The following is a 17,376-nucleotide window of genomic DNA, read 5'->3' on the forward strand; positions in this document are numbered from 1 at the left end:
TGAGGTGTTTGTTTAGTTTTAAAAGAATTGAAAGAGAATTATCGAGTGGAAAAAGGCAAGAGTGGTGAGAACATCAGAGGGTAAAAGCCATATTATTTTGAGTGAAACACGAGTGGAGAGTGATCCACATTCTTGAGTGTAAACACATAAGGGAGTGATTCGTGAGGTTCTTTCTTTTTTTTCTTTTTTTCTTCTAACCTTTGTTTTGCAGCAATCATGTCTCACGATAGTGGTAAGAGCATTGCCGAAGATGATACAAAATTGGCTGATCCGAAAGCGTTTTTGGAGGCCATGATGAGTAAGATGAGGCGTGGGATGAAGATGGAGATGGTGCAGGTTCATGAACGGATAGATCAAATGGAGAATAGATGTGAGGAGTAACCACAAAACGGTCGTAATTTGCATAGAAGGGAAAGAGTTCCACCAAGGGAGGAGGATGAAGAGCATTATGGGTCTGGTTTTGATGAAGAAGAAGATCGGGATTCCATTGTTAGCAATAGGAGACCTGGAGGAAGATTTAGAGAAGTTAGGAATCGCGAAGATAACAACTTGGGTGGTATTAAGATGAAAATTCCGTCCTTTCAAGGTAGGTCTGATCCTGAGGCATATCTTGAGTGGGAGAAGAAGATGGAGTTCATGTTTGATTGCCGCAATTACTCCGAGTCAAAGAAGGTAAAATTAGCCGTGATTGAATTTTCTGAATATGCTATTACTTGATGGGATTAGCTTGTGATAAACGGGAGGCGGAATAGAGAACACCCAATAGACACATGGGAGGAGATGAAAGTAGTGATGAGAAAACGATTCGTTCCAAGTTACTACTACCGAGAGTTGTTCAAAAAGTTACAAGGTCTTAGACAAGGGAGTCGAAGCGTAGAGGATTACTACAAGGAGATGAAGATTGCTATGATCCGCGCTAATGTAGAGGAGGATCGGGAGGCTACAATGGCTAGATTTTTTCTTGGCTTAAATCGGGAGATCCATGATAAGGTAGAGATGCAGCATTATGTGGAATTGGAAGATATGGTGCATATGGCTATCAAAGTGGAACAACAACTCAAGAGAGGGAATGGGACACGTGCAAGCTATAACTCTAGTTCTACCTCTTGGAAATTGAGTCATGCTAAGCCGCTGGACAAGTTACAAATGCCCAAACCCGAACCCAAGTCCGCGACCACTAGCCACATTCCTCAAGGTAAAACTGAAGCCTCTACCTCTAGGAATCGTGATATTAAATGTTTTAGATGTCAAGGCAGGGGCCACATAGCAAGTCAATGTCCAAACAAGCAAGTCATGGTGTTGCAAGCCAATGGTGAAATTGTGACTGATGATGAAGATTCCAACATCGACGACATGCCACAATTAGAGGATGTTTCCAAGGAGGAGTATTTAGCCCCTAGCGCATTGACATTGGTGGTGAGGAGAGCATTGAGCTTATAAGCAAAAGGAATTGATGAAATACAGCGGGAGAACATCTTTCACACTAGGTGCTACGTTAAAGACAAGGTATGTAGTGTGATTATTGATGGTGGTAGTTGTACTAATGTTGCAAGCATAATTATGGTGGAGAAATTGGGATTGCCCGTGGTAAAGCACCCTAGATCGTACAAGTTGCAATGGCTAAATGATAGTGGTGAGATCAGGGTGAACAAGCAAGTGTTAGTTGCATTTCGAATCGGTAAATACGAAGATGAGGTGTTATGTGATGTAGTACCGATGCAAGCGGGACACTTATTGCTAAGGCGTCCATGGCAGTTCAATAGGCAAGTGAAGCATGATGGCTTTACAAACAAGTACTCTTTTGTACTTAATCAACGATCAATCACTCTTGTACCATTGACACCGCAGCAAGTATACGAGGATCAAGTAAGATTACAAAAGGAGAGTGATCAAAAGAAAGAGAGTGAGCAAAAGAAAAAGAGTGAAAATCAGAGAGAGGCCGAGCAAAATGAGGGAGAAAAAGAAAATCAAAGTTCAGCCCTTGAGAGAAAATTAGAGAGAAAACAAAAGAATTTTTATGCAAAAGTTAGTGAGATTAAGCGAGCAATGTTTTCAAATAAGTCGATGATTGTACTTTTGTACAAAGAGGCACTTTTAAACACTAACGAACTTGACCTTGCTTTGCCTAGTTATATTGTTTCTCTTTTGTAGGAGTACGAGGATGTCTTCCCTGAGGAAATACCACATGGGTTACCTCCAAACCGAGGGATTGAACATCAAATTGATTTTGTTCTCGGTGCAACCATTCCAAACTGACCAGCTTATAGGAGCAATCTCGAGGAGACAAAGGAGCTTCAACAGCAGGTAAGTGAATTGTTAGAGAAAGGGCACGTGAGGGAGAGCATAAGCCCATGTGCAGTTCCAGTCTTACTTGTACCTAAGAAGGATAGGACGTGGAGAATGTGCGTTGATTGCCGAGCCATCAACAACATAATGGTAACGTATCGTCATCCTATCCCACGCTTAGATGATATGTTAGATGAGCTGCATGGTTCTTGCATATTTTCTAAGATTGATTTAAAAAGTGGTTATCATCAAATTAGGATAAAAGAAGGAAATGAACGGAAAACCACCTTTAAAACAAAATATGGTTTGTATGAATGGTTAGTTATGCCTTTTGGTTTGACTAATGCTCCGAGCACCTTTATGAGACTTATGAACCATGTTTTGCGTGCATTTATAGGCAGATTTGTTGTTTCTATTTTGATGATATACTCATTTATAGCAAAAACATAGACGATCATGTAGTACATTTGAAATCCATTTTAGATGTGCTAAGGAAAGAAAGGTTGTTTAGTAATTTAAAGAAGTGCACTTTTTTCACCGATAAGCTTGTATTTTTGGGATTTGTTGTTAGTGCACAAGGTATACAGGTTGATGAAGAGAAGGTACGTGCAATCCAAGATTGGCCGAGCCCCACAAGTGTAGGTAATGTTCGTAGTTTTCATGGACTTGCTAGTTTCTACCGGCGGTTTGTGAAGGACTTCAGTAGCTTAGCCGCACCGCTTACCGAAGTGATCAAGAAGAACATTGGATTTCGGTGGGGAGAAGAACAAGAGAAGGCATTTCAATTAATCAAAGAGAAGCTGACTAATGCACCTTTGTTGTCTTTGCCTAACTTTTCTAAAACATTTGAAATTGAATGTGATGCTTCAGGTATTGGTATAGGAGCCGTTCTTAAGCAAGAAGGACGACCAATTGCTTACTTCAGCGAGAAACATAGCGGGGCTGCCTTAAATTGCCCAACTTATAACAAAGAGTTGTATGCATTGGTTCGAGCTTTAGAGACGTGGCAGCATTACCTATGGCCTAAGGAGTTCGTGATCCACACTGATCATGAGCCCTTGAAACACTTGAAGGGCCAACACAAGCTAAACAAAAGGCATGCACGATGGGTGGAGTTCATAGAGACGTTTCCATACGTCATTCGGTACAAGCAAGGTAAGAAGAATGTAGTTGCCGATGCATTTTCTCACAGGTATGCCTTACTCTCCACACTTGATGCAAAATTGCTTGGTTTTGAACACATTAAAGAATTATATGCTAAAGGCCACGAATTTTGTGAGGAATATCGAGCTTGTGATAAAATTGCCTCTGGTAAGTTCTTTAAGCTTGATGGATTCCTATTTCTAGAAAATAAGCTATGCGTGCCTAATTGTTCTATAAGAGAGTTATTAGTGCAGGAATCACATGGTGGGGGATTAATGGGACATTTTGGAGTTGCAAAGACTTTAGCTATTTTGCAGGAACACTTTTATTGGCCTCACATGAAACGAGATGTCGAACGGATTTGTGGTAGATGTGTCACATGTAGGCAAGCTAAATCCAAAGTGCAGCCTAACGGTTTGTATACTCCTTTACCAATTCCTAGTGAGCCTTGGATTGATATTTCAATGGATTTTATGTTAGGATTGCGTAGGACTAAACATGGAAGAGATTCAATTTTTGTGGTCATGGATAGATTTTCTAAAATGGCACATTTTATTCCATGTCACAAAACGGATAACGCTTCACATGTTGCTGATTTGTTCTTTAAAGAGATTGTGAGATTACATGGCATGCCTAGGACAATTGTTTCGGATAGAGATGCTAAGTTCTTGAGCTATTTTTGGAAGACTTTGTGGTGTAAGCTAGGTACTAAGCTATTGTTTTCCACTACTTGTCATCCACAAACTGATTATCAAACTGAAATAGTAAATAGGACTTTCTACTCTATTGAGGGCAATCATTAGAAAGAACATCAAAACATGGGAAGAATGTTTACCACATATTGAGTTTGCATATAATAGAGTTGTTCATTCTACTAACAAATTTTCGCCATTTGAAATTGTGTATGGGTTTAATCCTTTAACTCCATTGGATTTATCTCCTTTACCTTTGATGGAGCACATTAATTTAGATGGCAAAAAGAAAGCTGACTTTGTGAAGCAGATTCATGAGAAAGCAAGACTCAACATTGAGCGAAGAACGGAGCAATATGCCACACAAGCCAACAAGGGATGTCGCAAACTGGTTTTTGAACCCGAAGATTGGGTTTGGCTACATATGAGAAAAGAAAGATTCCCGGCGAAAAGATGTTCCAAATTGCTCTCAAGAGGAGATGGTCCCTTCCAAGTCCTTGAGTGTATCAATGACAATGCTTACAAGCTAGATTTACCTGGTAAGTACGATGTAAGTGCCACTTTTAATGTTACTGATTTGAGTCCTTTTGATGTAGGTGAAGATTTGAGGGAAAATCCTTTTCAAGAGGAGGGGAATGATGGAGATCAAGGCACCGCTTCGAAGGATCTCGTTCAAGTACCAATTGGGCCGGTTACAAGAGCACAAGCAAAGAAGTTCAAGGATGTACTCAACGGACTCATCCAAGAGTTATGAGCTAAAGCAAATTCGTGGAGGCCCATTGAGCATGATCCACGTGGGCAACAAAGCAATATGCAATATGCAATTCATTGCTTCCCTGACTTAGCACCACATCATCAACGATTTGCAATATGCAATTCTCTTCCATTGACAAAACAAAGCAATCTACCAAATTTATAAACCCTAGGAAAATTTCTACGGGATGATGACCTGTTAAGACTTCCACCAATTCAACCCCAAAGCCATAAATATCACACTTTTCGGTGACACGTAGGTGTCTAGATATTCCGGGTATATGTATCCAATGGTTCCATCAATTGATTTACCTTGAAAAAAGTCTTCTCCAAGTGCAATTGAAACCAAAAAACCAAAATTTTATAGTTTGGCCGTCCAGGAATCATCCAAAATATATTTGATGATTTGACATTCAAATAGACTATTGGCCTTGGCCTACCATAGTCCACGTAACAAAGAGCTTAGGATATTTTAGTGGCTATTCTTACATGGTCAAGCCATGAGATCCGGCAAGGAATCTCATTGCATTGGCCGTGGAGATGATCAAAGAGGGTGCCATTGGAGATGAGCTGAAAAATCAAAATGGGATTTTCAATTTCAAGGTAGCAACAATAGTCTCATAACGTTCTTGTGGCTGATCAATTTTTTTATTGTGACTTGATTTAAGAGAAATCTACTATCATCTCAAAGGGCCAATGTGTTGGAGGACCTTTGACTTTAATAGCTAGCCCTCGTTCATCTAGTGTTCCTTTGTAGAATGTTACAATTTCAGCACCGAGTATTAGATTAGGATTGAAGTTATTAGTAGCCTATTAGATGTCCTTGGCAGAGAAAATCTTGGTTGGCTCTATATCTCTACCTCGGTTGGAGGTAATTTGCTTTTCTAGTAACATTGCTCCATTGCGGATGAAGTATTCTTCTTTGGCCTCAAATAACTACCTTGCTTTCTCCATCCTGATACAGTGATACTCTTCTCTGCCCTTAAAATTATTAAAAAAGTGGATATCACTTCATATGTAGTTAAAGCACATGTATCTTTAATTAAAATTACGTACAAAAAATAAAACAGAGCTTATCTATGATAATTATGATTTATTTTGCCTTGAAAAGGGTGTGGATGAAATGAGTCAACAATAATTTATGTACATGATGATAAGCGAATGGCCAAAATCCATTTTAAGCAGATAGTGGAGCAAATTCATATAGGTTATTAAGAGAAAATTTTCAAGTACCTTTATAGAAAGGCCACCAAAGTTAGACCAAATACTCATCACGGTGTAATCAAAATCTTACCAATCATCGCCTAGAATTCATAACAGAATCAATTAGCAACGTTGTTGCTACTAATACCAGAAAGTAAAGTTACGGTTTTGGTCCTACTTTGAATATAAGTTGAGATTTGATATTTCATGACAAACCACAATTATACTAAAGCAGAGATGCAAGAAAAAAAAAAAAAAAAATCAACAAAAAAATTGAGAGAGAGAGAGAGAAATAACCTTTTTTGTGAGGAAAAATTATGCGAAGAATGAAAGAAAAATGTCAAATTTATAGCAAGAGGGTGTGAATAAGAAGAGACAAAATAAGGGAAGATGAAGAGTGATATTAAAGTAAAAGGTGCTAAGGAGATGAAAAGGTAAGGGAGGAAGAAAGGTTGGAAAAGTGTAAATATTAAAAAAGAAGAAGTAAATGTTAAAAAATTATTATAAAAAAATTAGAAAGAAATAGGATAATGACGTGGCCGCTGATATGACTCAACTGGAGCGTAGCAACAATAAATGCTATACTTCATCTTTTAAATATATATATATATATATAAATATTGATGATGATTTTTCAAATGAGTTTTCAACATTCCAAGATTAGATTACAGCAAATATGAGGTACACCACATTTCATTCAAATTCACAACTAGGTTCAAAGAGTTGGTTTCCACTGTGAACTTCATCATTATAGGTTTTTTTTTTTTTTTCTTTTTTTTTGGAGAAACTATAGGTTCAAGTTTAGTTTAACAAGTCTTCCTCAAAAAAAAAAAAAAAAAAGGGTTTAGTTTAACAGGTAAAATCTATTGTATCCTATCCACAAAATAAAAAGGTAAAATCTGTTGTAATTAAAAACTTAAGTCAACATAAAAAATAAAATAAACTATAATTTGGAATCCTTCTTTTTTTGATGAATAGTTTAAATCCTTCTTAGCCTAATGATGATGAGTACTTGTCATTTGTCAAGTAGTTACAGGGTTTAAATCCTCTCGTATTCATATGCAAAGCCTAGGAGATCGAGAGGGACCAAATGGCCCACCCAAAAATAAAAAAGTTTTTAATGGAAATATGCTGAAATCACAACTTCACCAATAAAGTTGTACCAGTCAGCCTTATAGCTTGTTAGATTAACTTGTTAGTTGTTAGTAGCATTCTAATTTTATTGGATGTCCTTAAGGAAGGGAACGTTTGCTTCGTAATTAATAAAGACTTGCAAGTTCTGACTATAAACTAATGCCATGTGAAGTTTCATGGAATGTCATATACATGGTCTAGAGCAGCCTATTGGAGAGTAATCACAATTAGTACAACTTTATGAGTCATCATGATGAATCCAATAAGCCAACATTTTGGGGTTTACACGCGGTGATGCGCTTTGAAGAAACAAGAAAGATGCAAAAGATACTGAAGGCAATCAAATAATCAAATCATCTTGATGTTTCTGTTTTCATTTTCACTAGAACTAGGATTACATAATTATTATGTCCAAGAGGAAAGACGAATTCTGTTCTTTCAACATAGAACACCGTAGGCTCTAGCAAATGAAAACATCTAAGAAATGGACCTATTTTTTTATTTCTAGCTAGCAAGATTCACTGCAATAGGACTCCTAACTGAGTGCTTGCCGTCTGACCAAATCATATCTCCAAATACATAGCCGGCTCTAGTGCCTAATTTGGCAAAATTGGGCGTAATAATAACCTGGAAGGTCTTCTTTTCACCAGTTGTCTTGAACTCCAAAACACTAGGTTTGACAGTGACGAAAACTGCAAAGGGTTGCCTGACACGCACTTTGTATGTGCCTGGAGAACCAACGTTAGTTACTGTTCTAGTAAGAGTTACCTTGCGTGCTTGGATGTTAGGAACTGCGATTGAAGGGTAGTTGAAGTCCTCTAGATCGAAAGTATCGGGACATGAATAAGGCTTCTGAGAAAATAATCGGATCATGGTATCATTGTAGCCACGAGCACATAAGAAATTCAAGTAATCTTCAGTGGTAGCGTCATAAACGAGTCCAGGGTCCATTGCACGGTTTGGGTTCACATGTCCTGAACCATAGGCAAATGGTGTCGCCTTGGCAATGGATGAGTCCAGAATTGACTTCCTGGTGTTATCTCGGGTTTTTGCTGGAGTTGAAAATGGAAATGGAAAGATTAGAGGTGGTGAACAAGAATGTGGGACGCTTCTCTGACTTCTCAGCATGAAGGATTTGCAATATGAACTTAAAAAGAATGTTTACCTGTAGTCATGAGTGCAGATTTGATAGCTGACGGACTCCAGAGAGGGTACCGTGTTTTGAGAAGGCCAACAATGCCAGCAACATGAGGACATGACATGGAAGTGCCAGAGAGTATAGAGTAAGGAAACCGGCGTTTGTCATTATCTAATCCAGTGGGACTTACTGCTTCGGTGAAAGCAGCAAGTATGCTCACTCCTGGTCCAGTGATATCAGGCTGCAATTAACACAAAAAGTTAAGCACATAAGAGAATCTGCACATGATGTATACTTGAAAATAATACCCACAAAAAAAAAAAAAAAAATGTTGAAGATTGAATTGCTTTGCAGACCTTGAGAATTGTTGGCTCAATGTTACTGGGTCCCCTAGATGAGAATGCAGCCATAAATGGGGCTGGCTTTACTCCTAATAGGGTCTTTACATCAGTAACGGAAGCAGTGGGGTTCCTATTACAAAGAAATATCCATTCATAACAATTACAACTTGTTAGAAAATAATCTTGGGTCTAACTAGTTCAAAAATGACTGTAAGAAGTGGAAAAGATAAGTACTTGGTTCTGTTAAGGTAAGCAAATATGATTTGGCCATCAGTATAGTTTATATGTGAAGCAGGTAGCACATGAGGATCAGCTGAAAGATCATTCCCATCAGTCACATTATTAGCCAATATCATACCTACAGCACCTGCCCTAAGACACTCACTGCCCTTATCAACTCTTGCATTCTCCCCTCGTAGACACAACACAATCTTGCCTTTCACCTTTATGGGATCAAGACTTCCAGCATAACAAAGCAGACTACCAGGAAGGATTGGAAAAAAAAACTCAGTTTTATATGGTAGAGAATTGAAGAAAGGTAATCATACAATTTGATATTACAAAATTATATTTGTGTTAGATTGAGGACATGGAGTGGTTGTGCTTACGCGGATGTGGTGGATACGTTTGCAATATTGGCATTTGCAGCACTGATCAATGGATAGAACTTTCCACCTGGCACGCCTGAAGCTGAAAGACTTACTCCCTAACAATGAAAATTAGGAATGTCACTACAACTGTTTTCATGTAATGAATACGGATAAATTACATATTTCTTGTCAAAAGTTGCATTTGGAGGAAATTTTTAAAAATTCCTGGTCTTTTCCAGAACTAGTTTATCAATAATGCTCTCTTGAATATGCATTATATGGAAAAAAAAAATGGTAGGATTGAACTCCCACCTTATCACCTTATCCAACTGCAACGCCAAAGGCAAAGCACCTTAGTATTAAGAATCAAATAATTGTTGCAGATTCAATGTAAGGGCACAGCTGAATAAGCAAACAGCTCAGAACTTGGCTAGCCACAACTCACTTTCATGTTATATGCATACTAAAATTAATCCCTAGAATATTTTTATACATGGACTGTGAAAAATAAGATACACAATACCTCGATTTGCTTCTTGTTGCCAAGAGAAACATAGTTAGCAAGATTCCTGTCTGTTGTACTAGCCCCAACTGTGAAAATCCATGGAGCCACATTTGTTACAGTCTTCAGAATTGGTCCAGAATTGCCAGCTGAGCAAACCACAGTAATATTATTCTTAACAGCATGGAAGGAACTTATTGATACCCCATCCCTGAAAAATTCAGTGCCACCAACGCCACCAATAGACATTGAGAGCACATCAACACCATCACTTATTGCAGCATCAACGGCAGCCATGATATCTGCATCATAGCACCCGCCAGTAGTCTCGGTTTCTGGCCAGCAGACCTTGTAGGCAGCCACACGGGCTCTTGGTGATCCACCCGAAGCAGTGCCATTGGCAATGTTAAGAATGCTAGTGTGCGGTACAAAGTTACCACCAGCGGTAGATAAGGTATGGGTGCCATGGCCCTCCAGATCACGAGCAGAGTTAAGGGATTTGTTAAGAGGAGTTCTTAATGCTGCAGCATAACCTTTGTTGAAGTACCGAACTCCAATCAACTTCCTGCATACATAACAATTAAAAACGGTGAAGCCGGGCCATATTCAAATGTGAACATACGAGAATAGAGAGCATATAAGGAAGCCTTTCTTTGTAGAAACACAAGAAAATACCAGATTGACTTAACAAGAATGACTAGAGGGTGATTTCTATCTAATCATATTACATTAGAAGCCATTCCATGTGGTTCTTTTCTTTGAAAATTTACTTAAGCATTTAAGACATGATAATTCCCATGAAGCTAAATTAGCACACTTTGTTTTCAAGTGTGACAATGAACCACCTTTGCTCTTTCAATAGCTTTTCAAAATTTATGAACTCAATTCGGTTATCAAAATCGAAACTGTGTCTCTTTTTGGTTATCAACATAAACTTCTTGATAGTATTCATAAAATCATTCAATATGAACCCATTAAGGCAATACACACAATCGGATGAGGTATTTCCTATTCAAAATTTGTTAGAGAAAATTGGCATGAGTGGAGGGAGAAAAAAAGACCTGTTGCAACGAAAGCCATCTTTATAGCCAGGTTGACAGATGCCACGCCATTTGGCAGGGATGGGACCATACCCCTTATCTTGGAAGCTCTTTGATTCCGGCCAAGCACCTGGCACAATCCCATTAAAAAAGAGGGCACACCATAAAAAGTGAAAGCAAAATAGCAATTAACATGGGAAAATTTGCACAAATATTTTTTATATATACATGCGAACATATTGCATTTATTGATAATTGAGATTTATTTCTTTGGTGACTCACACTTGCAATTTTTAATGATAAAGAATATCAAGTTGCAAAGATAAGAATAAGTGAATGTGGATGACCTAAGCAATGGAGGAATTAATAGAGAGAGAGTTACAACCATAATACAAAAGGTATATTTATTTTATATATATATATAGTACTATGGGTTGTTAAAAAACAAACATGCCATGAATCCCTAATATACATTATTTTGTAACGTGAGATCAGCACACTTCAATCTGAAAAATATAAAATTGGGTTGTTCAAATCAACTAAGAAACGTCATACGTTGGTTTGAAATATATCAAAATTGACCTGATAATTGATCTAATAAAAAAGAGTTTGGAGTCAAATATGTTCATGTCAAAGCAGTAATGCAAAGCATATGGTTTTCATCATAGCCAACTTTAAGGGCTTGTACAAAGAAGTTAGTTGGGCTAGAAACATGCAGGAATCATTTTCATATTTCTTCACACTTTGTGAAATGAAAAAGCAATCAATCTTGAAGTAAAAGAGAATATAAGACTCACCGGTGTCAATGGTTCCAATGACTACGTCCTCACCATACCTCCCTGCTTTCCATGCTGATGAAGCAGGAATTTGTCCATCTTTAGTAAGCCCAAGAAATTCCCATGACCGGGTTGTGTGCAGTTTTCTTGGTAGGTTTGGGAAGACTGATATAACTTTTGGATCCTCTGCAAGTGAAAACACAGCCATTGTCAGATATGGTCCCAACTGCATAAATTTAGCTTGCAGCAGGGACAGAAACAGAGGAAAACAAAGCCATCAATATAAAAATCCAGAGAACTGAATTAGATTGTATTCCTCACTTGCAATCTGTGCTGCTTCTTTCTCATCAAGCATTGCAGCAAAACCATTGATATGTCTTGTATAAGAGTAAATGATTGCATCCTTAGCCTTCAAAGTACTGTGCAAGAAATTTATAAATAACAAAGTTGTCATTTTTATTCAACATTGACCAAAAAGAAAAAAGAAAGAGGAACATAAGTTATACAGGACACCTGTTATCAAATTTTATACCTTCCTACGAATGATCCAAGCAAGTCTAAATGAGAATTCGTCACACTGTCAAGTTCTTGCAATGAAGCATCAAATAGATGCGATTGTGCTCCCATGTACACAATATAAGACTGCACCAAGATGTAAAAATTAAGGCCATTGATGAAACAGTTATAGAAGTCTATCAAATACCCAGATCAATTCTGGTAATGACATACATTTAGAACTTGAAATTTTATTCACATGCATAAAATATCAAAACCTTTTCATGAAAACAAAAAACATAGAACTTTGAATGACAACATTGATCAGAAACCAAAATGTTGTTACCTTTTTAGCGCCATTGGTGGTGGTATGCAAAAGAAAGAAAACAACAAGGGATAAAAGAAGCGAGGGGAGAAAAGAAAGGGCCATTTTTTTTCCCTATCAACTCTCTCAAGTCACAAAACCAAAGAATAAAATTTTGTGGCTAGAGATAGTAAAGAGACTCTGCTTTCCTCTGCTTTTATAACTCAGTTTTGCTCTGTTTTTGGATGATACAGATAACTGGTCATCCTTCAATAACGGAAAGTAGTATGGTTTTGCCATTTCAAGACGATAACCTTTCAATTGAATATAGTCAATTTAGACAGAATGGGCTTCTGAAAAAAAAAAATAGACAGAATGACTTTGCGATTCTTTTTTTTTCCAAAAATGACACGTACGGTTGTTATGGTTGGAAATGATGTGTTTGTGTTCTCAAAATAAGAAAAAAAGAGTTTTTGAGTTTTGTTGTCTAATTTTTTGGCCTCAAAAAGAGGAGGAACTAGGAAGAGAAAAGAAAATTTCTTATCATTTTGTGTCTGTGATGTAAATGTAACCGCCATTACTCTAACCCGGGCTAAAAATGGAACAAGATGACCTCCTATTACCTACTGCCTTTTGGAACTAGTAGCTGGTACCCTGCGTGATGGGCGGTCTATTTTGATAAATTTTGTAAGAAATTATTTATGTTTTATTAATTTTATGAATACTATTATTGTTAGTCATAGTTAATCTAAGAAGTTTTTTGCTAAAACTAAATACATTGGTGGAAAATTCTTCTAATTCATGCAACCAATAAATGTCACCAAATCACACAATTCATATTATCACCTACAAATTTTAATTGAATTAAAAGTAGCCAAAAACAAATCCTTACCACGTATATGCATCATACGATATATCCAAAATATACATCGGCACATAATACGAAAAATAAGCCTAAGGTATGGTTTGGATTCAAATTATTTTGCTAGCGTTTGCGTCTTTTTTTTTTTTTTTTTTTCAGCCATTGTTTTTGACTTTTCAACCTGTGACTGTTCACAGCAAAATAAGCACATCAGTGGGTCTGTGCACTGTTCATGGGACCCACAAACATCACTTTTCAGCAACTTTTTCATTAAAAATTGGTCTCACGGTATTATTCACACATTTAAAAATTATTTTGCTACAGTATTTTTAGTTTCAACAAAAATAAATTGTATATAAACGGACCCTAAATACATTACAATGCAACATAAGTAAAAACGCATACATAAAATCTAAACAAAATATTTAAAATGAACATAATATTTTGAAAATTAACATAACTCTCAAAAAGAAAACCAAAGATATTGTGAGAAAAATTATGGAAGTTTAATTTCTATGTCCAATGAAAATGAGGATTTATATTAGACAAATGTGGAGACAAATAATATTTATCTAATTCATTGAATCCGACTCTTGCAATTCTACATTGTATTTAGTTTTATGCACAAAATTGAAAAAATTTCTTAATTCTTATATTTCTCATGACTTTAGATCCATCCGTATCTATTTAAAGCAATAAGTTATAAATATATATAAAATTTTGCCTTTTCCCATTAAAAAAAAAAAAAAAAAAAAAAAAACATAAATGCTAAACGTAAATAAGGCGGAAGCCTATATGAAAATAATGTTATACAATGTGCCACTTGGCAGAACCTCATGTTTTCTCACATGAGGTCTCTGCTTTTAAATATACTAGTTGCAGACCCACGCAATGTGTGGGAATAGATAATATTTTGTAATTTTGATATAATGTATAATTTTCTTTCCTAAATTTGTTGAAGATAATTTACTCTCACAAAAAATTAAACAATTGCTAAACTTTTTATGTTAAGTGGTCCATGTTATTCTAAATTATGTTATAGTGCGTTATGTTTCATTTTTTTTTTTTATTTTTTTTTACAACTAAACTTTTTAAGTTTCAAATATATTATTCAAATTTCTGATTCTCTTAAAGGAGATTATCATTATAATCAAAACTCATCACAAAATTGCACTTGATATTACTCAAATAATTGATAGGCACATTCAAATACATAGCCAATATTGTGCTTTGATATATATTCAAATTCTCACTTCTAAAATGACTAAGTTTTAACTCAAAAAATAATTAAACAAAAACTATAAGTGAGAGAGAGAGAGAGGACTTGTGATAGGGAACTCAAAAAACACAACACCAAAAAGTGTTAAACCAAAATAGAGTTATAAGAAATATAATGATCTATCTGTCGAGATTTACTGAGCTTCTATATATGGGTTCGTGTGCGATCCGGACTTCATTTTCTCGATCTATCTATGGCTATTCATCTCCCAAACACTCTCCTCTCTCCCTTAAATCTCTTCCTCAATAATTTTTTAAGCCTAATCAAGTTTTTCCTCACTTGGTAAGTCTTTAATCCCTCATTTTCATGCATTTCATTCTTTGAAACCTAAGTTTTTGGCATTTTTGCAAAATTTGGGGTTTTTCAAAATCAAAGAGGTTTTTGTAAATTTTTGGGAGGGGTTTTGAGGATTTGATCTTAAAAACTTCATGCATTGCATTCCATGTGCATTATAATTGTATTTTCATGCATTTAGTTGTGTGTTATACATGTTGAACTATTTATGTGCTGTAGGTTTGGATTGGGCTGAGCCAATGATGCTTTTTACTTTGCACGTCACATGCTCATGCATTTTCATGCATATGTACCTTACATTCAATATATTTGTGTATATTTGAAATGTTTGGGACTTTTCTGAGTGTTTCTTTCTTTCCCCCTCTTTCTCTAATTTATGTTAGTGCATCAATGGCATCGAAACGTAAATCTGCTTCATCCTAAAACCCTCTTCGTTCTGGGGCATCGTCTTCTTTTGATCCTATTCTGTCTTCTATTCAATTCCGTGATAAGGATGCCCAAAAGGACTTCTCAGAGAACTTTTCTCAACAAGGTGTTCATTTTGAACAACGAATCATTTTGGTGGACTTTGCCAACACTGACCTACCCAATGTTATTCACAGTCAAGATTGGGAGTCACTGTGTGATGCCCCAATCACATATCCTTCCATGCTAATCCAAGAGTTTTACTCCAACATGCATGGAATTGATTCTTCAATACCTCTTTTTCATACTCGCATTCGAGGTACGCCTATTGTTGTCACATCGGAGTTGGTATCCAATGTGCTTCGTGTCTTGAGGGTAGAGCATCCTGATTAACCCGATTGTGAGCGTCTAAGGACTGTGTCCAAAGATGAGATGATTTTCGTTTTTTGTGAGCATCCCGCTGATTAAGGCAATCGTCAGTTTACACCATGTAAGGCCTTTGCTAAAGGTCTTAGATTCATGAATATGGTGATAACTTTTGTTTTGCACCTACTCTCTCACTATAACTCCATCATAGAGCCCTGTGCTCAATTTTTGTTTTCTTTGTTAGAGCACCTCACTGTAGATTTTCCTTCACATTTTATTCTTTCTATTATAGATGTGTATAGGGATACGGCCACCCATGATAAGCACTTTTTCCATTTGGCTATGATGTGGATTTTATGCTATTTTTATGTTCCTTTTCCCTCTTCCGACCACTTCCCTGTTATGTATGCCATTGACTACGCTACCGTTAAACGGAACAAGGCATAGTTTCAATCGAGGTAGTTCGGTATGACATCTCCTCCCATTCCTTCAGCTCCATCCACATCCACTCCCTCCTCTTCTATGAGCGGAGTGACACTCGAGGACATCATGGCGCAGCTTCAACACATGGATGCTCACCTCGACACTCTCAGTGATGAGTTGTGTCAGGTGAACACCCGTGTTGGTCACATTGCTCGATGCCAAGCTAAGATGGGTGGTTATACCATACCTTCCACTCCTGTGGCCCCGGCGGATGAGAGTGATGCTGATGATGATGATACTATTGCATCGGATGATGAGGATGATGGCGATGCTAGCTCACCCAATGATGACGAGATGTTTACTTGATACTTTAATCCTTTGTCACTCGTGACAAAAAGGGAAAGTAGTTTTAATTATGAGAGTAGTCATACTTAAGGGGAGGGTTAGCATAGGAGATTTTTGCTATGGGGAGAGTGCACATTAAGGGATGTAGTGAGGATTACTTGTATCTTTTTTTTTCTCTACTTCAGATACATTTATTCTTGTACCTTAGGTCTTGTGACCATTATTGACATACATTGTACTTATTTTTCTTTTCTTTGTATGTTGATGTATGTTTCTTTCACCTATCCTTGCATGTATTGTTTCTTTTCTTTCTTTATTCACATGGTTCTTATAACTTGTATGTAATCTATTATTTCTGTTTCATACAAAGATGCATTGATGAGTTTTGTTTAAAGTATTTCAAAAATATAGGTTGTTAAAGTCTACTTGCCATAAACTCTCTTCTTGCAAAGTTTTTCAAGAGTTTGTGTTAGAATAGATTTTATTGTATTCAATAAGTGAGTATGAGTTGAGTAATTTATGACTTCTCTCATATGTTCATTTGTATGTTGTGGTTTTGTCACGGATTGCCAAATGGGGAGATTGTTAAGACATATGTGATTCATTTGTTAGAAACATAAGTCACTATTTTATGTAATTGACCAATCCTTTGACAAAACGCACTTTACTTGTATTTGGGTAGAACTAAGATGTGTTTAATACTTCAAGAAACTTTGTTTCAAGATCAAGTGTTGAAGCCATGCAAGTCTATCCAAGATTCAAGTTTGAAAAGTGTCTATCATTAAAGCTCGACAACTAGCTCGATAGCTAGTCATCTATCGAGCTTGAAGAGCTATTTTGGCCCCGTGGCTCGACAACAACTCTACAGATAAGGTATTTGTCGAGGTTTATGAAAAACAAAATTTCAAATATGTTTTAACTCTAATCCGCGATTATGTATTCAAGCTTTCTTTTCTCACATCCCTAGACATATAAAAGGATTATTTTAAGAGCCATCAAAGTGGA

General features: G+C 36.7%; 1 protein-coding gene and 1 pseudogene across 1 annotated transcript; one reads left to right on the top strand and one right to left on the bottom strand.

The window, feature by feature from the left end:
* Positions 1-780: 780 nt before the first annotated feature.
* On the top strand, positions 781-4,875 carry LOC115955471 (annotated as a pseudogene).
* A 2,681-nt stretch (positions 4,876-7,556) lies between these two features.
* On the bottom strand, positions 7,557-12,571 carry LOC115955567 (subtilisin-like protease SBT5.4). The gene is made up of 11 exons (XM_031073737.1): positions 12,440-12,571; positions 12,131-12,240; positions 11,920-12,017; positions 11,620-11,784; positions 10,844-10,952; positions 9,804-10,347; positions 9,299-9,396; positions 8,925-9,170; positions 8,706-8,820; positions 8,377-8,590; positions 7,557-8,263 (listed from the first exon to the last, which is right to left on the bottom strand). The coding sequence occupies exons 1-11, from the start codon at positions 12,521-12,523 to the stop codon at positions 7,716-7,718; spliced, it is 2,331 nt and encodes a 776-aa protein (XP_030929597.1). The 5' UTR covers positions 12,524-12,571; the 3' UTR covers positions 7,557-7,715.
* Between the last annotated feature and the right edge of the window lie 4,805 nt (positions 12,572-17,376).

The sequence above is a fragment of the Quercus lobata genome, chromosome 8 (genome assembly GCF_001633185.2).
Source record: "Quercus lobata isolate SW786 chromosome 8, ValleyOak3.0 Primary Assembly, whole genome shotgun sequence".
NCBI lineage: Eukaryota > Viridiplantae > Streptophyta > Magnoliopsida > Fagales > Fagaceae > Quercus > Quercus lobata.